General features: G+C 44.3%; 1 protein-coding gene and 1 pseudogene across 1 annotated transcript in view; both read left to right on the top strand.

The window, feature by feature from the left end:
* The window catches only part of LOC139306955 (BCL-6 corepressor-like), a 31,746-nt gene extending 12,608 nt beyond the window's left edge, over positions 1–19,138 (top strand). Inside the window, exons 5-15 of the mRNA XM_070930920.1 lie at positions 616–689; positions 786–884; positions 3,091–3,242; positions 3,759–3,986; positions 6,834–7,192; positions 9,614–9,772; positions 11,501–11,667; positions 11,818–11,963; positions 14,714–14,791; positions 15,194–15,377; positions 17,206–19,138. Of these exons, the coding sequence (XP_070787021.1) occupies positions 616–689; positions 786–884; positions 3,091–3,242; positions 3,759–3,986; positions 6,834–7,192; positions 9,614–9,772; positions 11,501–11,667; positions 11,818–11,963; positions 14,714–14,791; positions 15,194–15,377; positions 17,206–18,646 (3,087 nt within the window). The 3' untranslated portion in view covers positions 18,647–19,138. The remainder of the gene's footprint in view (positions 1–615; positions 690–785; positions 885–3,090; positions 3,243–3,758; positions 3,987–6,833; positions 7,193–9,613; positions 9,773–11,500; positions 11,668–11,817; positions 11,964–14,713; positions 14,792–15,193; positions 15,378–17,205) is intronic.
* Positions 1–26,906, top strand: part of LOC139306579 (protein NLRC3-like) — a 204,095-nt pseudogene that overhangs the window by 130,669 nt on the left and 46,520 nt on the right.

The raw sequence follows: 26,906 nt of genomic DNA on the forward strand, positions 1-26,906 counted from the left end.
GAAAGTTTATATTTTGTGGTGTGTTTGTGGTTTGCGGCAGTGAAATCCTGAAGCTTCCCGAGGCTCCGGCTGCCAGACAAAATAGCCAAGAACTCACCTCTGGCTGACAGCTGCTGTTTATATCCGAGCATCACAGAAGGTCTGGAGTTAAAGCAGAAAAAGTCAAACCAGTGAAGGTGATGTGGACCACAACACCGATTCTGTTTAAAGGAACAATCCCCCGAATATCAAAGGAATCTGCCGTCACTCAGGCTTCGACTAAATCTGTTTTGTAAAAAACAAACTAAGAGCATGCGACCGCTGTGCTCGTTCACCTTCATGCAGCCTGGAGAAGCAGGATTTGATGGACCACTCGAAACCTCTTGATTTTGTTCTTTAAAACAAAAACTTGACCCTTTGTGCCCACTTTGCTCTCACTGATGGTGTTGTATCTTTTAAAACAAGCACTGAAAAGTGCAAGTGCATGCACTGAAAGGAGTTAATGTGTCAGTTAATGTGTAGCACTAAAAGTATAAGATATAAGTGAAGTGGTAGTTGAAACAAGCACTGAAAGAAGTGAAAGTGAGGTGCTTTGTTCTCATTGAGGTGGTTGTATTTATCCTTTTTCTTTCTCAGCGAGCAATGCTGCGTTTCTCAGAGCTGGAGCTGAAGGAGAAAGACGGAGGAAGAGGAGAAGAAGAAGAAGAAGAAGAAGAAGAAGAAGAAGAAAGAGAAGAAGGAGGAGGAGGAGGAGGAAGAGGAAGGATGACAGCCGCAGCAGTGGTGGTGGCGGCAGGGGAGACGGTGCTGGCAGACGTCCAGCAGGGAGACGGAGGGAGGGAAGAAGAAGAAGACGAGGAGGAGGAGGAGGGGGAGAAGAAAAAGGGAGGAGGAGGAGGAAGAGGGTGGGAGCGCTGCCAGTACAGCGAGGGGAGGCGAGGAGGAGGAGGCGGAGGAGGAGGAAGACCTCCCTCTGCAGCCGCCGCCGAGGCTCCGAGAGGTAAGAGGATTTCCGGAGAGCTCTGCAGGATGACACACACGCACACACACACACACGCACACACACACACACACGCACACACGCACACACACACACACACACACGCACACACACACACACGCACACACACACACGCACACACACACACACACACACGTCATTTTTTTAAGGTTGATATCACTCGCTTGAAGTCGCTCGCTTTCTTTGTCTCTTTCTTTGTGTGTGTGTGTGTGTGTTTGAACTCTCGGTGCACCTCGCTCACTTTAAGCCGAGCGCATCGCTGCCCTCATTTTCTCGAGGCAGCCAAGTGTGCACATTCACACACACACACACACACACACACACACATTTACACACCTGAAACACAAGCTGGATTCTTTCGGCTCTGTTTCTCGTCACATCCATGAATTTAGAACAAGTTTTTAGAGTAAAAAAATCCAGATTTGATGCGTTTTGCTTTAAATTCTGGGCCGAAAGTATGGTCTGTCAGATGCTAATTAAATCAGGCCTGAGAGCAGGCGATGACTGAATCAAGGTATTCTCAGGTCTCTGGCTACACTGATCAGATTCAAAGAGGATATAAAGCCAATTTTTGCCTCATTTTGTTTGCACAAATTTGCAAAAACTACAGTGTAAAAGACGCATCTCCACCATAGACTGTATATAAAGATGGCCAACGCGTCTCCACCGCAGACTGTATATAAGTATATATAAAATATTTTTCATGAATAGGAGTGATAATGCCTCGGTTTAAGTGCAAATTGAAATATTTTAAACTTCGTCTTTGCCCCATTTCACACCACCCAGGGCAAATGTATGTCCACTTTAGTCTGTGCATTGGCTTTATATCCAATTGAGCCACCTGAGTCTGAAGTAGAGCTCAAATCAAAAGATATGATGTTGTGATAGGAACCAAAATTATAATGTGGGAAAACATCACACAAACACAAAGAACAAGCACAAATAGAATCATCTTAAAATAGATTGTATATCTTCTCCTTTAAATGAGCATCAGAAAGTGAACAAATGCACCAAAAAGGTGTAAAATAAATAAAACCAGGTTCAGGTGCTCAAGAGCACGTCGGCAGCCGCTGCTGTCTGGTAGTTCAGTGGTGTTCAGTGCACGCACGTTGCCATGACGATCGCCTTTGATGGGCCGTTGCCATGGCGTGTAATGTGTCCGGGAGCCACGGGACGCACCGTGAGTCAGATGATCAGGAGAGAGAGAGAGCATGGGAATATATAGACAGGAAAATAAGGAAGATAAAGATGGAAAAATTGAGCGAGAGACATAAAAGAAAGGAAAGATCAGAGAGAGAGAGCTTTGATCTGAGTGTGATGTTAAAGGTCAGAGGTCACAGTGAAATGAAGGTTGCCGGCTGTTTTTCCGTCATGTTCAATAAAAGGTAGCTCTACAAACCTTGTGTTTGGGATTCAATTTGTTTTTATGTGATCATTTAAATTTAATCTTGTCTTCTTAGATAAAGAATTAATGAACTTGTGATAACAAAGTTGTTTTCTCATGATGATTATTATCTTGTTTAATTAGCATATTATTGACTTATTAAGTGATTTTTTTGGGGTCAAGATGACAGAATAATGATCTTGTTATCTCGCTTTTGTTTTGTCAAGAACAAGAACATCTATATATATCACGATATATAATAATAATATCGCAACAAAAGAAGAAAACGAAGAAGACTCAAGTTATTTCTCTTCATTTCCGTCAGTTTTTCTCTTTTGTCTCTGAATGTTAATTTGTTGGTTATCATTTTGTCTGGAGATCTTACGTTAATTAACTTCAAACTGACCCTCATCATGTTTGTCTTTGTCCATGTAGGTTTCCATCCATCCTGCCCTCACGGCTGCTTCCCTGTCCTGCCGCTGTGCTGCCACTCCGACAACCTCCCTGTCCTCCGAGAGAAGGATGGCGGCTCAGCGGGGGAGCAGAAGAAGAATGAAGATGAAGAAGGAGGTCAGCGGGAGGAGAAGAAGAAAGAAGAGAAGAGTTTTGTCTCTCAGCCACAACAACAACAAAGATTCCTGTCCACAGCCAGAGGCCTGTTTCAGGGAAATGCCTCCACGCCGGGAATCGGAGGTTTGAATGTCAGCACGGCGATAAACCGGAGGCGCATCTTCAGTCTGGAGCCTTTCCACCAGAGCAGCATCATCAGCAGCCGGCTGAAGAGAGGGAGGGAGGAGGAGAGGGAGGAGGAGAGGGAGGAGGACAGGATGGGAAACCCCAACAAGAAGTTAACCAGCGGTAAGAGTTTCTCTCGATGGTGTTTCTATGTGTTCTTGTTCAGATTACTGACATTATTAAACATTTTATTTTATAACTTGATGTTGTTGAGTCTTTAAGGAGGCAGTTGTTTGTAGAATTGGTACTTTTAAGTCAACAAATTTCACTTGAAGCAGTGACGCAGTACTCAAGTCCCGTCTGGAGATGTTTTATTGAATATATTTTAGACTTGTTGGGGTCTCGCAGGTGTTGTCTTGTCGTAGACGTGTAGTTTTACGCAGAGCTGAAACTTCAATCAACAGAAATATAATTAGAAACAATCTTCATAATCAATATGGCCAACATTTCCTCGTTCCAGCTTCTCACTTGTTCTCATTATACAAAGTCCATTTATACAAGAAGATAGTGTGAGCTTTTATAGCTTTGCAGATGACACACAACTGTATGTAGTTCCTGATGACACATTATATCGTTCTAATCATTTCTTGGCTGTTGTTTCATTACTTCTGATCGTTCATTGGTTCTTATCCGTTACAGACTCGACCCTGGAGGACGTGAAGAAGCTGAAGGTTTGCATCGAGTTGAACGGCCTCCGACTCAACAAGCCCCGCCTCCCCGGGGACCTCACCCAATGGCTGCCCTCCAGCCAGAGGTCAGCGGAGCTCGACAGGAAGTTCAGAATGGATGTCCCGGCCGTCAGGGGAAGGTCAGAGGTCAACGGAGGCTGGTGTGACCCTACATTTGTGAGAAGGGACGACCCGAGAGGTAAAGCCAACAAATTAATCAATATTGTTTATTATTTATATTGATGTTGTGTTTTTATTTGATATACTTTTCTTTATTTATCTGTACTTGTTTCTGCTACAACACCTGGAGTTCCCCTCTGTGGATCAGTAAGGGATTATCTTTATCTTACTTTTTTATGTTTTTATAATATTTACAGTATGTGGTCACAATCTTTTAACTCTTACTATAATAATATTTTATTTTATTTCAAATTTAATTTGAGGATAAACCCCTTAAGATGCACCATCTTGTTTTCAAGACACAAAAACATGGAAATTAGAAAAATACATACGGAAATAATAATAATGAATAATAATAAACACAACCCCGCCTCTCCCACAACCCCAAACCACACACAATATAATAATAAACAAAGTTACAAAACCAGGTTTAAAATATTTCAAGAGGCAAATAAAATCACACAATTGGAAATAAAACATGAACAACAATATAAGATAATAACAATCATAAAAGTGTGTTAGCATTCATTAAAATCTTTTTTAAAAGATGCGTTTATATCTTCTTTTCATCCACTTTTGTCTTCTTCAGCAGATTTTTAGTGAAGCTTTTATTCTGAAGGCAGCCGCTGTGAGTTCACAAAGTGTTTCTGCTGCTGATGAAATCTTCTTGTCTCTCTGCTGTCATCACTCCTCCTCCTCCTCCTCCTCCTCCTCCTCTCGTCTCTTTTCCTCTCCGTGATTGTCGGCGCTCACGAGTGGAATAAAACCGACGATGTGTGTGTGTGTTTTCTGACGTGTATGTGTGTGTATGAACCCGTGGCGTGCTAATAGCCGTCTAACATCTCCCAGATGGAGCTGTCACACACACACACACACACACACAGTAATACATAGGGAATGTGTTAGCAGCCTCCTCTTCGTCGTCTTCTTCTTCCTCTGTTTGTTGAACGCTGTGTTCAGAGTCTCCTCATGTTCCCGTCAGGACGTCACTTCACTCAAATTAAACGAAATAAATCCATTTCGGTGATGAGTGAAGGGTAAACAGATACAATACAGTACAATAATAATAATAATAATAATAATACAGACTGATATTTACTCTAATGTTTTATATCTAACATCAGTGATGACAACATATCACTTCCACGTCCAACAGCGTTGAAGTAAAAATCGTGCGATATTTCGTAATTTTTTAAAGCCACAAAGAAAATAATCAGCAGATGAATCACTAATAATCATTACTTTTATGTGAAGATAGCAAACGTTCATAGTTCCAGTAGTTTAAGAATATTTAGTTTGTAATACTTCTTCGGTCTTGACTTGGTTTCAGCTCCCATCTGGATCACTGACAGTTAAGTAGTCATGAGAACGTGTTTGTACGGAACCGAACACAAAAAGAAAAGTGAAATAATTTAACCTTGTGATGCTTTTTAAAAGCCGGCGGACATCACAGCTCGTAAATGATCTTGTAAGAAACAAGACAAATGGCCGTTTGAGAGTAAAATTGTTTATGTCTTCTGGTTTCTTGCTGTTCAAAGAAATTTTCTGACAAAATTTGGGCCGTCAGACTTGAACGCACCATTAGACCGGCAGGATAACGATGATGTCGTGCTTGAAAAAACAATAAATGCTGCAGTTTGACGATTAGCTGCGACACACACACACACACACACACACACACTACGTGCTGAATATGTTAATCCTGTTCACAGAGAATGAGTGTGTAGGTGTACGAAACATCTGCGTGTGTGTGTCCAGGTTTATAAATAATTCAGCAGATGTGTGTGTGCTCGTCGCTGCATTTACACACTTCTCTGGTTTTGTGTGCGTGTGTGAACGCAGCGTGTGTGTGTGTGTTTCCTGCAGGCGTCTGCAATGGAAAACAGAAAACTCTCTCTCTCCTCCCCTCCCCCATTATCTGCTACCTCGCACGCCCGCTCGCACGCCCGCTTGCTCGCTGCTCCACTCCAGTGAGGAGGCTCTGTGTTTCTTTGTCTGTCTCTCTCTCTCTCTCTCTCCATGTCTCTTATTATCTAACTCGTCCCCGCTGAAGGATGGACAGCGGCTCATTTGTTGGCGAGGGGGAAAGCCATGTACGCACATGCACAGAGAAGAAGAGGATGATGAAGGAGTGAAAGCTGCATGAAAAGTTTTAAGTTAAGAATTTGTGGACGCAAATTAAAACAATATAATGATAAACAGCTTTGTTAACACGTATGTTTGAAGAAAAATCGCACTCATTCTCAAAGTCATCTCAGTCAAATCTGAACACACAGACGTGAAACACAGATTTTTAGATCCAGTCTCACTTACACTTTCAGAGGACATCATTATATCAGTGTCCATCACCATTAAACATCAATAAATCTGCTTAGAAATGTTAGAGAAAAAGTCGCTCCTTCTGACTGCAGAACCTGCCTGAGGATCCTCCTGCTTTTAAGTTTCCTTCAGTGTCTCAGTGATCAGTGATGGTTGTCTGTCCGTCCATGAGGACACTGCAGACAGGATTCAGCTGCTGTAATGGAGGCCATGTGACTTCATGGAAACAAATACAAACTAGAAAACAAAACCATTAGTTCATTAATAGTAGTAATTTGTTTTTGTTTTGAACATTGTTTGATCGGCCCAGACTGGAACATCTCAACAACTGTTGGATGGATTGTGATGAAATGTGGTTCGACCTTCATGTTCCCCTCAGGATGAACTGTAATAACTTTTTGGTGATCCTCTGACTTAGCCTGCTGATGTTAGCATTTAGCTCAAAGCCTCACAGAGTTGCTAAGATGGTTGTAAACTCCAAAAATACTATATTCTGTCTGAAAGACTAACTTCTTCAGTCTACCTGTCTTTCTGTGTTTTTTTTCAGTTTTCCACGTGGCTCCGCCCTCCTCTTTCGTCCATCTCCCCCAGCAACTGTGCAGCCCCGCCCACCGGCAACCCTCCCCTGCATCTTTTACCTCTCTCACCTCCTCCCGCCTCCAGGACAAGCATCAGAAGCTGAGGGAGAACCGCAGGGTTTCCAGTTTCCTGCCTTCCTTAACTCCTCTTCCTCCCTCCTCTTCCTCTTCTTTCTCACCTGACTCCCATCCCTTCCACTGCCACGATGACACCCTCAACAAGCCAAAGGGCAAGCGACCCTGCAAGACGAAGCACACGGGAGGAGAGACGGCGAGGGAGGAGGAGAGAAACGGGCGAGGAACTGATGATCAGGAGAAGAGTGGAAAGGTGAGCGAGGAGCGCTTGTTTTTTGTTTAGTATCATGAGGTTTAGCTACGTGGATAACTAAGCTACACTGCTGCTACTAACTGTCAAGACCAAGAGTCCAGGTCAAGATACCCACAAGACCAAGAGTACAAGACCAAGAGTCCAGGTCAAGATACCCACAAGATCAAGAGTACAAGACCAAGAGTCCAGGTCAAGATACCCACAAGACCAAGAGTCCAGGTCAAGATACCCACAAGACCAAGAGTCCAGGTCAAGATACCCACAAGATCAAGAGTCCAGGTCAAGATACCCACAAGATCAAGAGTACAAGACCAAGAGTCCAGGTCAAGATACCCACAAGACCAAGAGTCCAGGTCAAGATACCCACAAGATCAAGAGTCCAAGACCAAGAGTCCAGGTCAAGATACCCACAAGATCAAGAGTCCAGGTCAAGATACCCACAAGATCAAGAGTACAAGACCAAGAGTCCAGGTCAAGATACCCACAAGACCAAGAGTCCAGGTCAAGATACCCACAAGATCAAGAGTACAAGACCAAGAGTCCAGGTCAAGATACCCACAAGACCAAGAGTCCAGGTCAAGATACCCACAAGACCAAGAGTCCAGGTCAAGATACCCACAAGATCAAGAGTACAAGACCAAGAGTCCAGGTCAAGATACCCACAAGATCAAGAGTACAAGACCAAGAGTCCAGGTCAAGATACCCACAAGACCAAGAGTCCAGGTCAAGATACCCACAAGACCAAGAGTCCAGGTCAAGATACCCACAAGATCAAGAGTACAAGACCAAGAGTCCAGGTCAAGATACCCACAAGACCAAGAGTCCAGGTCAAGATACCCACAAGACCAAGAGTCCAGGTCAAAATACCCACAAGATCAAGAATCCAGGTCAAGATACTCACAAGACCGTGTTAAACCAACAAGATCGATACCTAAACAGTGTTGAGGTTTTATCCTGTTTTTCTTCCTCCTTTCTTTCTTTCTTTCTTTCTTTCTTTCTGTTAATCGTTGCAATTATTGTCCTGATTGGAGCTCGCTGGGAAAACTCAGCAGGGACGATGTGTGTGTGTGTGTGTGTGTGTTTGTGTGTGTGTAATTCAATTCACTGCAGATTAAAGTGAAGGAGAGAGCGAGTGAAAGAGGGAAGGAAGGAGGGATGGAGTGATTGAAGGTTATGGAGGAAGAATAATATTCTCCACATGTACTGTGTGTGTGCGTGTGTGCGTGTGTGTGTGTGTGTGTGTGTGTGCGCAGTGGCGGCTTGTGCCGTTTTGACAGCTGCTGCACCGGAGATTTCCTCAGGGCAGCGAGGACAAACACACACCAACACACACACTGCCTGTCTCTCTCACGCTCTCTCTCGCTCGGCTCTCGCTCGTCCCTCCTCCTCCTTGTTTGAGTCTGCTACACACACACACACACACACCTCCAGGGCAAAGCTCGCATCCTGTTTGCCGATGCGTGGCGGTGAGCGGCTTCGTTTGACAGACGCCTGCGCACACACATTACACACACAAACACATTAACACGCACACGCTGTCTGGCTGCTAAGCGGCAGAGACGGTTGCCGTGGTGTCGGCAGCTCAGCGATGCAGCGTTCCATCCGTCTCTACCTGCCTCTGCTTATCCTCATTCATAAATCTTAATCTCGAGATTTATTTATTAAATTGACCAAAATGTAAAGGGAGTTTTGAATATAATGTGGATCAACATTACTGTTGAGGGTTATTATGAAGTCAGAAATGTGTGTGTGTTTGCTGGAAGGTGTCAGGTTCAAAAAGCAGCTGAGCTCCTCCATCTCCTCCTCCTTCTCCTCCTCTTTCTTCTCCATTTCCTCCTACTCCATCTCCTCCTCCTTCTCCTCCTCTTTCTCCTCCATCTCCTCCTCCTCCTCCTCCTCCTCCTCCATGTCCTCCTCCTCCATCTCCTCCATCTCTTCCTCTTTCTCCTCCATGTGCTCCACCTCCTTCTCCTCCATCTCTGTTCTCCTCCTCCTTCTCCTCCATGTCCTCCATCTCCTCCTCCTCCATCTCCTCCTCCTCCTTCTCCTCCATCTCCTCCATCCGTTCCTTCTCCTCCATCCGTTCCTTCTCCTCCATCTCCTCCTCCTCCTACTGCTCCATCTCCTCCTCCTACTCCTCCATCTCCTCCTCCTCCTCCTCCTCCTCCATCTCCTCCTCCTCCTTCTGCTCCATCCGTTCCTTCTCCTCCATCTCCTCCTCCTCCTACTCCTCCATCTCCTCCTCCTACTCCTCCATCTCCTCCTCCTCCTCCTCCTCCTCCATCTCCTCCTCCTTCTCCTCCCTCTTCTCCTCCTGCTCTTTGTGTGTGTTTAATTGCTTGTGGCTAATAAAAACAATCCTCGAGCACATGCTAATGACTTTAAATGTCTTTCTCTCTGTCTCCACACACACACACACAGGTGTCTCCGTCTGACCCGTCTCGCTCGCCCAGCCGCCGTCCTCCCTCTCCGCAGCACACACACGTGGCCCGGCCCGCCCCTCCTGAAGTCCGCCGGCTCATTGTGAACAAGAACGCCGGAGAGACGTTGCTGCAGCGCGCCGCCCGCCTGGGATACGAGGTAACGAGACACAAACGCACCCAGGTCAGATAGCTGACCAGTTTCCACCCTCTCGAACTCCGAATGTGATGTTCGAAGAGCAGAAACAGGATGTCTTCGCTCAGACAGCTGCAGACATCTTCCACCTGTCTGTGTGTGTGTGTGTGTTTTATGGGATAATAATAACAAAATATCATTTCGAGTCAAACTAACTGAAATATTTGCTTGTTTTGTGTCTTTTCATGTTTGAGCTCATGAAGTGCAGCTGCAGTCGTCTCCTCAGGTTGACATTTTGAAACCGATCCATTCAAATGAAATGAAGCGTCTTCGCCTTCGTCCTCGCTCTCTGCTGCATTGTTCGGCCTCGCTCGCTCTTCTTCTCCCCCGACTCTGCTCTCGTCTTCCTTGAACTTTAACCCCTCGCTTCCAGATGATAAACATTAGACAGAGTTCACCCCCCCCCCCCTTTAATTGAATTAGCCCTCGGCTCACCACTCCCTCGCCCCTCTCATCTAAACACACACATTCGTTTACAGTTCCATAATAATCAGTCAACATGGACCCGCTGTTACTGCCTTTAAGAAAGATGGGACTCGTTTTTAGTTTTTAACCTGAGAAATAACTCGTTTCATTCTAAAGCCAAATCTCACTTCATACTGAGGAGAGATCTGATTATATTCTGTCAAGAAACCTCATTTGACTTGATGAAACCAAATTTGATTCTGAGCAGAACCTTGATGAAACTCGACAAATTTGAACTCGTTTCACCTTGAAGGTCTCAAATATCAAATGTCTTGATCACGTTCCTGCTCCCCAGAGGTTGAACCCTTGATCTTTCCTGTAGCGCCACCTTCAGGACAAACATGTTTACAGCAGGTGTCATCAGCTGGATTCGAACCTGTGGCGTTAAAGTGACAGCACTGAGTCTCCACAGATGTCCTTTATTGAAATTCAGTCCATGTCTGAAAATCATTTGGAGGCAGAAAACTGTGTGTGTGTGTGTGTGTGTGTGTGTGTGTGTGCAGGCATTTGTCAAAACCACACACACACGCACACACACACACGCACAGTGTGAATATTTCATGTGCAGTGTGACAGCTCTTGTCAGGGCTCACAAGTGTCACCCTGCCTCGCTCGCTCGCTCTCTCTCTCTCGTTGAGGTGCAGCGGTGAAGCTAACGAGCTCCGTTTGCAAATGAAGCCGTCATCCATCACGACACACACACACACACACTCACACAGTTTTTTTTCAGGCCGCAATCATTACAAGAGAGCAGAAGAAGAGAGGGAGGGAGGCCTTCGTCTCTTCGTCTTGTTCTCTTAAGGTGGAACTGCTCCTTTAGTTCGTGTCATTTCCTTGTTGGTGTTTTGTTTCACACCTTTAAGGTGGAGACAGACATTAATGACACAATTTGGACTCCAGTCTGGTTCAGTTGGTGATGAAAGAACCAAAACATGACGGTCGACTGTCGACTCACTTTATTAAAGAACAAGCGATCGCCAGTGTGCGTTTAGAGTTCCTTTCGTTCTTACTCATGTTTGCAAGCAGGAGGAATAATAATAACAGAAAGAAAATGTGGGCAGTGTTTCAGCTTTAGTGACATGTAAAACCCAAATGATTCACACCTCAGAGCTGCAACGGAACCGACGTACAGTTCGTCCTTCACGTTTGGTCTGAAACCAACGTTAGTCACGTTGAGAGTCGGGAGGCTCTGGTCTCACTGGAGTCCTCGTGTCTTCTTGTGTCCAGGAGGTGGTGCTGTACTGTCTGGAGCGGCGGATCTGCGACATTAACCATCGAGACAACGCCGGGTACTGCGCCCTGCACGAGGCCTGCGCCCGCGGCTGGCTGGGGATCGTACGTCACCTGGTGGATCACGGAGCCGACGTCAACTGCAGCGCTCAGGATGGAACCAGGTACGAGTCGACGCAGGTTTAGATTTAAAAATGAGAAAAGCAGATCATTGATTAGTTGATTTGAACCAGGTAACGTTACAGCAGATGATAGTGAATAAAATCAAATAAATAAATACAAATGAGTCGATTCTGTCGGCTGTTCCTCGTTAGGCCGCTGCATGACGCCGTGGAGAACGACCACGTGGAGGTGGTGCGTTTCCTGCTGGCCTGCGGCGCCGACCCCACCCTCACCTCCTACTCTGGGCGAGGACCAATCAACATGACCCACAGCGCTGCCATGGAAACCTTCCTGGAGGGTAAGAAGGAGGGGGGAGAAAGTGTGTGTGTGTGTGTGTGTGTGTGTGCGCGCTGCCTCCTCGTTATCTGCTGCTGATTGTAACACACACACACACACACACACAGATCCAGTAACTCCTCTGTAACTGCTAACAACTGTTTCACTGCTGTTTTCTACCTAAAATGTTCTTAGTTTCAATCAACAATCAATCAACTCGTCAATAGAAAAAGAAAAATGTAGATAATTGATGAATTAAAATCTCCACTCTTTCTCTGGCTGTGCTGCTTTTCTCTGTTTTCTATGAAAGTGAACATCAAGACATTTGAAGGGGAGGAACATTTTATAGACTCTATCAATAAAAGAATAATAATTGAGATATTGACAGGGTGGCAGCTATACCCGATAAGAAATCAATATTTCAGAGTTTGAAGAATCTGAAAACAATTAGGACCTATACTGCAGCCAGCCACCAGGGGGCGATTTCATGGAGCGGTCATGTCGTCCATCTTTATATACAGTCAATGGGCTGCCCTGAGACACAGTGGTGCTTTTAGCTAAATGCTAATGTCAGCATGCTAACCTGCTCGCAAAGACAATGCTAACATGCTGATGTTAGCAGATATAATGTTTACCATGTTCACCATCTTAGTTTAGCGTGTGTTAGCATGCTAACATTAGCTAATTAGCAGAGTCCAGCGGAGGCTGATGAGTGTCATCAGTTCTGCAGGTATTTGGTCACAAACCAAAGTATTGGACACATTAATAGTCAGACATGTTTGGGTCAGCGTGTTATGATGTCGTCCTGGTGGTGTCAACAAAAATATAATATAAATATAAATATAAATAAAAGACTCAATTAGATTAAAAAAGAGAATGAAGCAGATTTAGTGCGAATGAGTGTGTGTGTGTGCGTTTCTGTGTGTGTGTGTGTGTGCGTTTCTGTGTGTGTGTGTGTGTGTGTGTGCGTTTCTGTGTGTGTGTGTGTGTGCGTTTCTGTGTTTCTGTGTGTGTGTGTTTCTGTGTGTGTGTGTGTGTGTGCGTTTCTGTGTGTGTGTGTGCGTTTCTGTGTGTGTGTGTGTGTTTCTGGGTTTCTGTGTGTGTGTGTGTGTTTCTGGGTTTCTGTATATGTGTGTGCGTTTCTGTGTGTGTGTGTGTGCGTTTCTGTGTGTGTGTGTGTGCGTTTCTGTGTGTGTGTGTGTGTTTCTGTGTTTCTGTATATGTGTGTGCGTTTCTGTGTGTGTGTGTGCGTTTCTGTGTGTGTGTGTGCGTTTCTGTGTTTCTGTATATGTGTGTGCGTTTCTGTGTGTGTGTGTGCGTTTCTGTGTTTCTGTATATGTGTGTGCGTTTCTGTGTGTGTGTGTGCGTTTCTGTGTTTCTGTATGTGTGTGTGTGTATGTGTGTGTGTGTGTGTGTGTGCGTTTCTGTGTTTCTGTATGTGTGTGTGTGTGTGTGTGTGTGCGTTTCTGTGTGTGTGTGCGTTTCTGTATGTGTGTGTGTGCGTTTCTGTGTTTCTGTGTGTGTGTGTGTGTGTGCGTTTCTGTGTGTGTGTGTGCGCGTTTCTGTGTTTCTGTATGTGTGTGTGTGTGTGCGCGTTTCTGTGTTTCTGTATGTGTGTGTGTGTGTGTGTGTGCGCGTTTCTATGTTTCTGTATGTGTGTGTGTGTGCGTTTCTGTGTTTCTGTATGTGTGTGTGTGTGTGTGTGTGTGTGTGTGCGTTTCTGTGTGTGTGTGTGTGTGTGTGTTTGTGTGTGTGTGTGTGTGTGTGTGTGTTTCTGTGTGTGTGTTTGCGTGCGTTTTTGTGTGTGTGTGCATTTCTGTGTGTGTGCGTTTCTGTGTGTGTGTGTGCATTTCTGTGTGTGTGTGTGTGCGTTTCTGTGTGTGTGTGTGCGTTTCTGTGTTTCTGTGTGTGTGTGTGCATTTCTGTGTGTGTGTGTGCGTTTCTGTGTTTCTGTGTGTGTTTCGGTGTTTCTGTGTGTGTGTTTCTGTGTTTCTGTGTGTGTGTGTGTGTGTGTGTGTGTTTCTGTGTGTGTTTCTGTGTTTCTGTGTGTGTGTGTGCATTTCTGTGTGTGTGTGTGCGTTTCTGTGTGTGTGTGTGTGTGTGTGTGTGTTTCTGTGTGTGTTTCTGTGTTTCTGTGTGTGTGTTTCTGTGTGTGTGTGTGTGTGTGTGTGTGTGTGTGTGTGTTTCTGTGTGTGTTTCTGTGTTTCTGTGTGTGTGTGTGCATTTCTGTGTGTGTGTGTGTGCGCGTTTCTGTGTGTGTTTCTGTGTTTCTGTGTGTGTGTTTCTGTGTTTCTGTGTGTGTGTGCGTTTCTGTGTGTGTGTGTGTGTGTGTGTGCGTGTGTTTGTGTGTGTGTTTCTGTGTGTGTGTGTTTGCCAGCCTGTCTGATTATCATTCCCTGCCTGTACTTGCTCTCTCTCTCTCTCTCTCTCTCTCTCTCTCTCTCTCTCTCCAGAGGGGTTTAATGAGGCTTGGCTGTTGAATCCCAGAACAGCTTACCGCCACACACACACACGCATACGCACCGAAACACACACACACACACACACACTCCTGCCAGCATCCGTCTACTCAGCGGCAAGCGCCGCGGCGACAAGCCGGCACCGTCTGAGCACACACACTCATCTTCTTCTTCCCGTCTTTCCCTGTGTGTGTGTGTGTGTGTGTGTGGTTCTATTGTTTTCATCTCGCTGCCTTCATCCGCTCTGATTGGTCGGCTCTTTGATCGACCACAAAAGCCACTAACTCTCGTCTTTGTCCTTGTGTCTTTGCAGACTATCTCTCCGACCTCCAGGGAAGGTCGGAGGGCGATCCAGGAATCTGCTGGGAGTTTTACGGCAGCTCAGTGTGCGGTTAGTTTACACACAAACACACACAAAACAATGCGTGGACAAAATCGTCAGGGGAGATCAACGGGAAGGTTCGGAAAGGATAGATCATTTAGGATTAAAGGAAGACGACCCACAACTAAAGACACAGATGAAAGGAAATACGGGTCAAACTAGGAACAGAGAAGTTATGTTCAAGGTCAGACCAAAAAATGTGGACTATAAGAACTCCCCCCCAACCAGTTTGGACTAAAGGAACTACCGCTAAACTAATCAAAACTAAAAGGACTACTGCTAAACCAATGAACACTAAAGGGAGCACCATTAACAAAATGGGGACTAAAGGAACTACTGGTCAACCAAAAAGGAAAAAAGCACATTGAGTTTCAACAAGAATGTCATTCTGTTGTTGATTTGTTTTTATAGAGCCGTCCAGCGAGGGAGGAGTGTATAATATTCTTGCCGACCCACCGGGGCCAGAAGAGGAGGAGGAGGACGAAGAGGAGGACGAGGATGAGGAGCAACGAGCCAGGAGAGAGGTGTTTGAGTTTGAGCTGTCCGACCGGCCACTGCTCCCCTGCTACAACATCCAGGTGTCACTGTCCCAGGGGTGAGTTCAAAGTACCTGGCGTCTAGGGTTTGAGTCACAGACCAAAGAAACTAGTTCCTAAGAAATGTAAAGAGGCTGGTGCTAAAATCAAGTTCAATGGCGCTATGGCTAAAAGGAGACTAACATTAGGGCTCAAGGAACAAGGACTAAACAAACTAGTTGGAACCAGGGTTTTAAGGGAACAAGAAATAAAGAACCTATGACTAAACTAGGAGTGAACATGTTGGAGCTAAATTACAGCTAAAGGAACTTGGGCTAAATGTTTTGGCTCTAAAGGAAAATGGATATTAGAACTAACAGAACTGGAACCAATTAAACTTGGACTAAAGGAACTAGGGCTACAAATGTTCACAGTAAGGGCTAGAAGAAGTAGGACTCACGGAAATCAGACTAACAGAACTTGGACCAAGCATTTTAGAACTAACGGAACACGGACTAAAGGACCTGGTGCCTAATATATTAGGGCAAAGGGCCAAACACACTAGGACTGAATTAGGACGACAGGCATCATAACTAAAAGACCTAATACAGAAATAACACAGCAGGGCGAAATGAAGCAGACCAAAGGAAAACTAACAAAGACCACACACACACACACACACACACACACTTTGTCTTTTCTTATTCACACACTTTTTTTTTTCCTCTTTCACACTCACACATTCTTTCTTAGTGTTGTTCTAACACATCTCCCTCTCTTTCACACACACACACACACACACACACACACTCCAATTAAGGTGGAAAGCAGCTTAGAAAAGAAAGACGGGGATATCGGAGGAGGGAGACGGAGCGACTGAAGGGTGGTGTGAGCGAGAGAGGAGGAGATGGAGAGAGAGAGAGAGAGAGATAAAGGCAGGACAGACGGAGAGGTCGTTAACGAGGATTGCATCGCCGTAGCGACGCGGCTAATTGGCTTCCACTTCGTCTTCCTCCCCTGTCGCTTTTCTCCTCCTCTCTCTTTTTCTTCTTCTCCCGCTCTCATTTTTTCCCTCTCGTGTCTGATGTAGTATTAATGGCTCCTCCTGGGTACAAGGCCACCGGGAACTGACGCACACACACACATTTCATTGGGTTGTTTAACATTCCAGCAGCAACTGGCTTTAAAGCAACATGTGGCCTTGTCCACTGCTGTGTTTGTGTGTGTGTCAAGCTTCCTTTGCCCTTGACACACACACACACACATTGACAGACATTGTGAATCAATAACAGCTCCATTGATGTCGAGGCTGTCTTCGGCTGCAACAGCAGAATATATAAAAGAGAAGCCGTCTCTCCGTCTTTTCTTCCTTTCTCTCTGACGTTTATGGAAGCCCGATTTCAAATTTCACCTTAATTGAATGTTCAATCTATAATCAAACACAACTGCAATGCTTCTATAAAACTCATTCCCTCTCCTCTTTGAGACATCCGCATTGGAGAATATTTAGCTATTCAAGTCAATTCAAGCCAATTTTTTATACAGCCCGAAATCCTGCGAAAAAAACACCCTTTAATGGAGGGGAAATGCTGGCTAGCTTGGTCACTGGCAGGAGTCTCTGGGGCTCCATCCTCTCAAAGGTCCGCACTGTCAAGACGACTTGCAGTTGATGACAAATCTCGTGTCAGAATTCCAAATTTAAATTGCGCGAAAGCACATCACAGATTGATTGACTGAGGTGAACTGATTTCAGTTCAGAACGTTTCTGTCATAAATCCTTGGTCCTTTTTTACATCCTTTTCCAGCCCTGTATATTCACTGGGAGACGTAACTAAGATGTGAGACTAGGAGTCCAAAGTCTTCTGTAAAAATTCATACTCTTGTTTGTTTTTTCTCTCTTTCCTGCAGCCCTAGGAACTGGCTCCTCCTCTCCGACGTCCTGGGTCGACTTCGGATGACGTCTCGGTCTTTCCGGCGCCTCTTCCCACAGCTCAACGTGCAGTTTGTCCCTGAGGATGAGTTCTATCGACAGGCGTCCCTGTCGCAGCTCCTAACGGGTCCTGATGAGCAGGAGCTGGCTTCCTTCAGGCCGGACGTCAAGGACCCTTTGGAGCTGGTAGAGGCCACCCCCGAGTTGGCCGGCATGCTTGGCTCTTCCCTGGAGTTTGTGGACACTCGCTGGGACTCGCTGGAAGCTTCACCACCTCCAACGCCACCCCCACTACCATCACCAAGACCACCACAACGTATTCCACAATCATCACCACCACAGCGACAGGGGGCGACAGAAGCTGGTACTAAAGTGGACAATGCGTTACAAAACAGGACTTCAGAATTCGGACAATGCCAAGGAAACTTGGGATGTTCTACTCTGGCAGCTAAAATTGAAACCAAAATGGATGCTAGCATGTGGGAACCACAAGAGCTAGGAATAGGGGTTTCTATTCCTGCAAAGCCAAACGTGACAATGAATTCTATCATGTGGGAACCACAAAGATTACGAAGTAAGAATGCTGGAATTACTAATTCTGCTAATTCTGAATCAAAGATAGACTCTAGCATGTGGGAGCCACAAAAACAACAAAGTAAGAATACTTGGATCCCTGATTTTGCTAATCAGGACTCTAAAATGGACTCCAGCATGTGGGAACCACAAAGAACGCAAAGTAAGAATATTGGGATTGCTAATTCTGTTAAATCGGGCTATAAAATGGACTCTAGCATGTGGGAACAACAACAGCAAGGAAATAAATCCACTAGGAGGGGTCCCGTCAAGTCCGACACAGCGGTTGTTGCTAGCATGTGGGAACCACAGCGACTACGCAGTAGGGGCGCTGTGAATTCTGACACCAAAGTGGATACCGCCCTGTCCGAACCACAGCGAATACGAAATAAGAACACTGCAAATTTAAATGGTTTAGTAGATGCTAACACGTCGAAACGACAAAATCAAGGGAGTAAGATGGGCGGGGTTTCGAATTCTACAAATCCAGGTTTGGTTGATGGTAGTGTTTGGGAACCACAACGACTGCGAAGTAAGAATGCTGTGATCACCAGCCCTGCAAAGCCGAATGCTACGGTGGATGTTAACACGTGGGAACGGCAGGGAATAAAGAGAGTGGGTGGCACCAGCACAGTGCCCAAAAGAGAAGCCAATTCCTGTGACAACCAAGGCCAAGGAGGTAAGATCATAAAGATGGACGCTGCCTGGCAAAGGAACTTGGGCAATGTCAGAGTCCACATCAGGGACCTGGGCATGAAAGTGGGGGGAGGTACCATCCGGAGAGACATAAAGAAAGAGCAAGGGAAGGCCTCTGGGAAGGGCGCCAGGGTTAAAACGAGGTCATGACAACACAACGTAACCAGGGAAATGAGAAGTTACAAATCCTGTTGACTTTTAAAAAGACTTTGGGAATCATACCGAGCTGCTGCCAGACTGAGAATGATTCTTCACTACAAGAGGAGTCAGCATTACATTACAGTATTCCATAAAGAAAAGTAACGATTTTACACAAAATTGAAACATACCTGTAAATATTGTAAATGAGTAAACATCATATTTGGACATTGACAGGACAGTACATCCTCTGTGGAGAGACTGTAACAGTATTGTGTGTGCTATATGTATACTGTAAATATGCGTTTTTTTTATTTATGAGTACAGATATCACTGTTGTTCAATTTGGTCTTTGTAAATGCAGTCTGGTGTAAATACGATGCAGTTGTGTCACGTCGATTGTTGGTTGGGAGGTTGTTTGTTACCTGTGTGATTTTGTATTCAGCATCCTGTTGGCTTTTGTCACCAAACTATTTATTGTCCAATAAATATAAAGACTAAGAATACGTTGAATACGTGAATTAAAGTTCAATACACAGATTAGCAGTGTGTAGGAGGACTTGTTCATTGCTTTCTGCTGACACTCAGTAAGTTTGTGGATGATTATTTCTCTGGTTTTTATGTTTAGTTTTGTGATCATTCATGTATCTGCTGATGTAGATGGAAGCTCATTAGGTCCAAAATTAACTACAGAAAATTATTTTCAGAAAAAAATTTAACTTTTAAAACCGTGGATTTTATCCTAAATATTGTTATACTTAATCTAATTTTATTCCTTTTCTGTGAGACAACAAATACAAATAAATGAGTAATTTTCATTTATCAGAAAATCAGCAGCCAAAATTAAGAATTATTTTTAAGTCTCAAGTAAAAAAAGGCCCAGAAATATTTGGACAGTGACACAGTCTTCATGATTTGGGCTCTGCATGCCACCACATTGGATTTGAAATGAAACAACTAAGATGCAATTGAAGTGCAGACTCTCAGGTTTAATTCAAGGGGTTGAACAAAAATATCCTATGAAACATTTAGGAATTGTGACCATTTTTATACAAAGTCTCCTCATTTCAGGGGCTCAAAAGTAATGGACAAACTAACATTACCGTAAGTAAAATGTTCATTTTTAATACTTTGTTGAGAATCCTTTGCAGGCAATGACTGCCTGAAGTCTGGAACCCATGGACATCACCAAACGCTGGGTTTCCTCTTTTGTGATGCTTTGTCAGTTTTGTCTTGAGCAAGTGAAATGCATGCTCGATCGGGTTGAGATCTGGTGATTGACTCGGCCATTGCAGAATATTCCACTTCTTTGCCTTAAAAAACTCCTGGGTTGCTTTCGCAGTATGTTTTGGGTCATTGTCCATCTGTACTGTGAAGCGCCGTCCAATCAACTTTGCTGCATTTGGCTGAATCTGAGCAGGAAGTATATCCCTATACACTTCAGAATTCATCCGGCTGCTTCTGTCTTCTGTCACATCATCAATAAACACTAGTGACCCAGTGCCATTGGAAGCCATGCATGCCCATGCCATCACACTGCCTCCACCATGTTTTACAGAAGATGTGGTGTGCTTTGGATCATGAGCTGTTCCAATTCTTCTCCATACTTCCTTCTTCCCATCATTCTGGTACAGGTTGATCTTAGTCTCATCTGTCCAAAGAATGCTGTTCCAGAACTGGGCTGGCTTCTTCAGATGTTTTTTGGCAGAGTCTAATCTGGCCTTTCTATTTTTGAAGCTGATTAATGGTTTGCACCTTGTGGTGAACCCTCTGTATTTACTCTCATTAAGTCTTCTCTTTATGGTAGACTTAGATACTGATACACCTTCTTCCTGGAGAGTGTTCTTCACTTGGGTGGATGTTGTGAAGGGGTTTTTCTTCACCATGGAAAGGATCCTGCGATCATCCACCACCATTGTCTTTTTGAGTTCCCAAGCTCACCAGTGTGCTCTTTTTTTCTCAGAATGTACCAAACTGTTGATTTGGCCACTCCTAACATTTCTGCTATCTCTCTGATGGATTTCTTCTTTTCTTTCAGCCTAAGGATGGTCTGTTTCACTTCCATTGAGAGCTCCTTTGACTGCATGTTGTGGGTTCACAGCAACAGCTTCCAAATGCAAATGCCACACCTGGAATCAACTCTAGACCTTTTAACTGCTTAATTGATGACAGGTTAACGAGGGACGAGCCCATGCAGCCTTCTGAGTCAATTGTCCAATTACTTTTGGTCCCTTGAAAAAGAGGCGGCTACATATTAAAGAGCTGTAAACCCTAAACCCTTCCTCCAATTTGGATGTGAATACTCTCAAATTACAGCTGAGAATCTGCACTTTAAGCCCATATTGATTATATAACTGTATCCTGAATATGTTTTCGCAAACAGCTAAAATATCAAAATTTGTGTCACTGTCCAAATATTTCTGGGCCTAACTGTACTGTATACTGTATATATATATACATATATATATACACACACAAACACACATATATATGTATGTGTATGTGTGTGTGTGTGTGTGTGTGTATATATATATATATATATGTATTTATATATATATGAAGGGAGAGAGCGAGTACCAGTAAGTGATGTGTTTATGTGCAGTTGTTTAAGTGTGTAATTGGATGTTCATTTGCAATTTATTCAGAGCCCAACAGTGTGTGTGTGTGTGTGTTAAACAGCCTCTAATTAAAGGCGGCGCAGCGAAACGCAGCAACATTTCATTTCTGCTGGACAGGAAATTAAATTCCACTGATTGAACCACCGGCCACCTGCCTGTCTCTCACTCTGTCTGTCTGCCTGTCTGTCTGTCTTTGTCTGTCCGTCTCTGTCTCTCTGTCTGTCTGCCTGTCTGTCTGTCTGTCTCTCTGTCTGCCTGTCTCTCTCTGTCTCTGTCTGTCTGTGTTGTTGTTGAGTTGAAGTGTGACATGTTTTCTGTCTTATCTCATCATGAGCTCATCACACTGAATGTGTCCTCAAGGTTTAACAAACATACCGAAGGTACAAGTACCTTCAATTTGTATAGTATAGTACTTGACTAAATATACTCAGTTACTTTTCAACACTTGTCAAATATACTGAAATGTCTGTCTGGATGTCTGCAAAGGATGCTGGGATGTGTGTGTGTGTGTGTGTGTGTGTGTGTGTGTGCGTGAGTCACTCACTTCTCAAAAACTGGGACAAACTATTTTCTCTAATATGAAACAGAGAGAGTCCATTCATGCATGCTGGATGTTTCCTCTCTCTCTCTCTCTGTCAGCCTCGCTCGGCCCTGTCGATCGCCCACACCCTTTCATCCTGATGTGTGTGTGTTCATGTAGACGCCGGATGAGTCATTCACACACACACACACACACACACACACACTGCAGGATAAAAGGCTGAAGGCGAGCGAACGGGAAAAGAGACACAAACACACCTTTTTCTTTCTGTGTTTTTACTCACTGAGAATACTAATACTCCTCTGAGATTTTCAAAATAAAACACAAAAAAGAAAACAGACAAATCACAATATTTCAAAACTACAGTTTCTTAAATCCCAGACGCCTTCAAACGCCTTGTTTCATCGTTAATCAATCGTCCAAATGTGTCCTGAGACTCAGAAAACCAGCAGATTTAAGAAGCTGGAAGCAGGAAACCTTTGGGTTAAAAAATGACGAAAACAACTAGTTAATTATTGGTTGATAATACGTTGGTTAGTTATGTTGGTGAGTTGGTTGGTTTGTGATGAAATGGCTGGTTAGCTGGCTGACTGGTGACACATTGGTTAGTTAGTCATGAATATGCTGGTTGGTGTTAAATTGGTTGGTTGGCTAGTTTCTGATAAAGTGGTTGGTGGGTCGGTGATGGTTGGTTAGTTGATTGGAAGGTTGATTCTTATAACTCCGTTCCTCGTGATAAGTTGTGATTTAGTTGGTGTCGTTTGGTTCATCTCAATGAACCTCGCTGTATGTGTGTGTGTGTGTTCTTGCTTTTCAAACACGCGCCTTTATTGTGGAACTCCATGGCAACGAGAGGAGCTTAATTAGAGAGAAAAAATCTCCTTTAAGATGGAGAAAGACAGTACGAGCGAGCGAGGTAGAGATGAATACAGAGGGAGGTGAGCGAGAGGTAGAACGACAGAAAAGGTGTAGTGGAGAGAGAGAGAGGGCTAATGAAATATGAATGAGTCCACAGGAGGTTCAACCAGCTGAATGTGTGTGTGTGTGTGTGTGTGTGTGTGTGTGTGTGGAGGTTAAGTCGTGACAAACAGCAGGAGCGTGAATCACAGTCGGTGTAAATGTGTGTGTCTTTTACGCCTCGTACACACCGGCTGCCTCCTCGTGTCAACATCACTGACGTCGGTTTCCTCGACACTCGGAGACGAAACTCGCTGCTTCAAACAAACTGCTGCTGCTCAGAGTCTCTGGATATTTCTGGTGATGCGGCACACAGTTTGTATCACAGCTCAGAAACCAAAACATGATGTGAAAGCAGGCGGCTGCTCCCTTATCTGACCTTGTGTTAGCTGTTCTTAGCTCACCAATGCTATGCTAACATACATGTAACATAACATGCAAAAAAAACAGTTAACATGTCAAACGTTATGAAGGGTCTTTGTTGCTAAGCACAAAGAAGTAGCTACAAAGAGTTAGCATATCCTACGTTATGCTAGCTGTTTGTAGCTCACTGGTGTTATGTTAAGTCTGAAAGAAGTAGCTACAAGCAGATAGGTTATCCAATGTTACGGTAGCTTTTTGTACAATCCTTTCTTTAAGGATGGCTATAAACAGCCAGCATATTCATTATAATTCTTGCTCTTGCAGTAGCTTATCAATGCTATGCTAAACTATCTACAGCATATCTGATGTAAACTTAAATAAAACAGCATCTAGTTCAGTCAAACCTGTGCACTTTTATTCTGTTTTTTGAACAGATGAAGAAATATAAAACAAGTTAGCTTGTTTTTATGCTAACTGCTGTTAGCGTTGGAGCTATAAGCAACCACTCTATCCTGTCTCTGTCAAGTAAACCGGACTGAATACAGGATTGATCGTTGGCAATCTTGTTAGCTTAAATAGCCAGCTTTGGAGTTGTTGGACTTAGGCTAACATTTCCCACTTGCCTCCAGTCTTTGTGCTAAGCTAGGCTAATCACGTCTTGGGCCTATATCTGTACTGAAGACAAAACTGACATCCATCTTCTTACTCTGGGAAAACAAGATGATTTCCAAACATGATGGACTGTTCCTTTAAGTGGTGATTAACAAAGTGTCCAGTGGCGTTTGGTTTCTCCACCATCACCACCCTCAGTAGGAAACACAAATACACACACACACACACACACACATACAAACACACACACTTTCATTCACTGCAGTCAAAGCAGCCGCTCGCTTCTCTGGCTTTTTGTCTTACACTGTGTGTGTGTGTGTGTGTGTGTGTTTCCATAAGTGTGTGTGTGTATAATAAGTGTGTAACTGTGATTGTGTGCCTGTATAAAAGCCTTGTGTGTGTGTATGTGTGCCTAGCGCTGATGCCTAAGACGACGGATTGAATTGCTAATGCGCCGCAGGGAGTGTGTGTGTGTGTGTGTGTGTGTGTGGGTCGTCTGGAGAGCGAGGCTGTTTAGCGAGCGAGACGAGCAGCGCTGCCGATGAATATTTAAACAGAGAGAGGGAGAACAGCCATCATTTATTGATGTTGGTGAAGGGAAAGATGAATAGCCCGTCTGTGTACACAGCGCTGGAGATGAGTGTGTGTGTGTGTGTGTGTGTGTGTGTGTGCTGGAAACAGCCGGCATCCGAATGCGAGTCGGCACTTAGTCTGTGTGAGAAACTGCTCACTGAATACGAGTCGACTCGCAGAGATTTGCCTCCATTTTAAGGTCTCAGTATGCTTCAAACGAAGCGCTTGTTCGATTATCTAACAGAGTCTGAAACCTTTCCGATGGTGGAATTGGTGCAATTTTTGCGACTTCACAAACCGACAATTCTGCTCAGGGTCTCTGGATATTTCTGGTGATACAACACACACTTTATATCTCAGCTCAGAAACCAAATATGATGCGAAATCATGCGGCTGCACCCAAATCTGACCTTACGTTAGCCATTCTTAGCTCCCTGATGTCATGCTAATGACGTAACATAACTTACAAAAAGTACAAAAAAACCTTTAAACCAGTTAACATGTGAAGGGTCTTTTTAGCTATGTGGAGCACAAAGAAGTAGCTTCAAACAGTTAGCATATCCTACGTTATACTAGCTGTTTGTAGCTCACTGGTGTATGATAAGTACAAAGAAGAAGCTACTAAAGTTCAGCTTTCCAATGGTGGAATTGGTGCAATTTTTGCAACTTTACGAAACGGACAATCCAACCATCACACCCGGTTCTCTGTTATCGCACGAGGCAGGTTGGGACTCGCAGAAGTTTAAATTCAAGACGGGAATCTGCAAAAGTATGTTATTGGAATGTAAGTCGGGAACTGCGGAAGTCTGAACACAAGAATGTGACTTCAAGACTGAGTATGTATATATATGATAATGATAAAATCTACATTAGTCTGAAAGTAATTTGTCAATCTGTGAGTGCGAGTTGGGACGCTACGACTCGCTGAGATTAGCCTGGTGTTGTGCGTTTTCAGAAGGTGGGTCTTAAGGCCTTAGTATACTTAATACAAAATGCTTATTGGACCATCAAAAAGTATCTGAAACCTCCTTCAAGACAGCAGAATTGGGGGAATCTGCACACAACAAGTTTACGAAACAGACAATCCAACAATCACAAACACCTCAGGCTTTCACAGAGTAATGGTTGCCTCTCTCAGCTCTCATGTTTCAAAGAGAAAGAGGTCGTTTCGTGTTTACGCGTCCAACAGGAAGACGAGAGGTCGGCGGGGTCGACCTTCGAGGAGGTGTTGACAGCACGAGACGAACAAACGCTGAGAGAAGAAAAAAGGTTCGAGGCAGAGAGAGGATGTCTCTGCATGTGTGTAGGAGAGAGAGAGTGCACACGAGGACGAGCCAGCATGTGTTTGTATGGGAGAGAGAGAGAGAGAGAGAATAATGGAGGAGGGAATCAGGACGGTTTCAAGGTTCCCCCTTTTCTATTCGCTCGCTCGCTCCCCTTGCCATCTCTCTCTCTCTCTCTCTCTCTCACACACACACACACACACACACACACACACACACACACAGCCAGACAAGGTCACACACACACACACTCGTCTTCATGCTTCACTGCCAAACCCTTCAACGCTCTCTTTTCTCTCTCTCTCTCTCTCTCTTTCGCTGTAATGCAGACACTTGCTCGCTCGCCCGCTGCTGCACTCGTCTGACCCACTCTCTCTCTTCAGGGAGAGAAAACGAGGAAATCAATTAGACTCCCTCCCTCACTTCCTCCAGTCTGTTCTGATGTGGGCGATTTCATCCAACAGGCAGCGGTGGAAGAACTATTCACATCCTTTACTCAAGTAAAAGTACCAATACCACACTGTGAAAATACTCCACTACAAGTAAAAGTCTGTAAGTATCAAAGTCGTCGTGTTGCAGTAAAATGTTCCCCGTCAGTGTTTCTATTATACCTGATGTTTCTGTCAGATAAAAGTACAATATGTCCCTCTGAGATGTAGTGCTGTAGAAGTAGAAAGTAGCACTAAATGGAAATACTTAAGTAAAGTACAAGTACCTAGAATTTCTGTTTTTCAAAGCTGCAGCAGTGTACACTTATCTTGCATATTCTGCCGACAATGGTACAGCTTTAGAAGCAAATGAGCTCACCATTAGTTTTTTATGAAGACAGAAATGGGGGGGGGGGGGGGCACCATGTGGCCATTTATTCACCATCTGATGTTTTGCCTCATAACTACAGCTGCGCAAATTAATCTGCAACCATTTTTATAATCAGGTAAAAATACAAAACATTCTCGTTTCTTCAACTGAATATCTTTTGAGTTTTCTGGTGTTTGTGTTTGGGGATCTCAGACTTGCTTTTCTTTGCAGATGATGTGGTTCTGTTGGTTTCATTAAACCATGACCGTTCAGCTCACACTGAGGCGGTTTGATGTCCATTGTGAAGCGGTCTGGATGAGACTCTGAGGATAGGGTTCTCTGACAGAAAGTGGTGGATTATTCCCTCCAAGTGATTGATGATTGATGATTTCAAGTATCTCAGGGTCTTGTTCACGGGTGAGAGTAAAATGGAGCATGAGGCATGGGCAGATTGGTGCAGAGTCAGATCTGAGATGACCACAAAGTCCAAGTACACTTAGCCTCGTGCTAACGTCAGTGTTCACTAA

The sequence above is a fragment of the Enoplosus armatus genome, chromosome 24, assembly GCF_043641665.1.
Source record: "Enoplosus armatus isolate fEnoArm2 chromosome 24, fEnoArm2.hap1, whole genome shotgun sequence".
Classification (NCBI taxonomy): Eukaryota; Metazoa; Chordata; class Actinopteri; order Centrarchiformes; family Enoplosidae; genus Enoplosus; species Enoplosus armatus.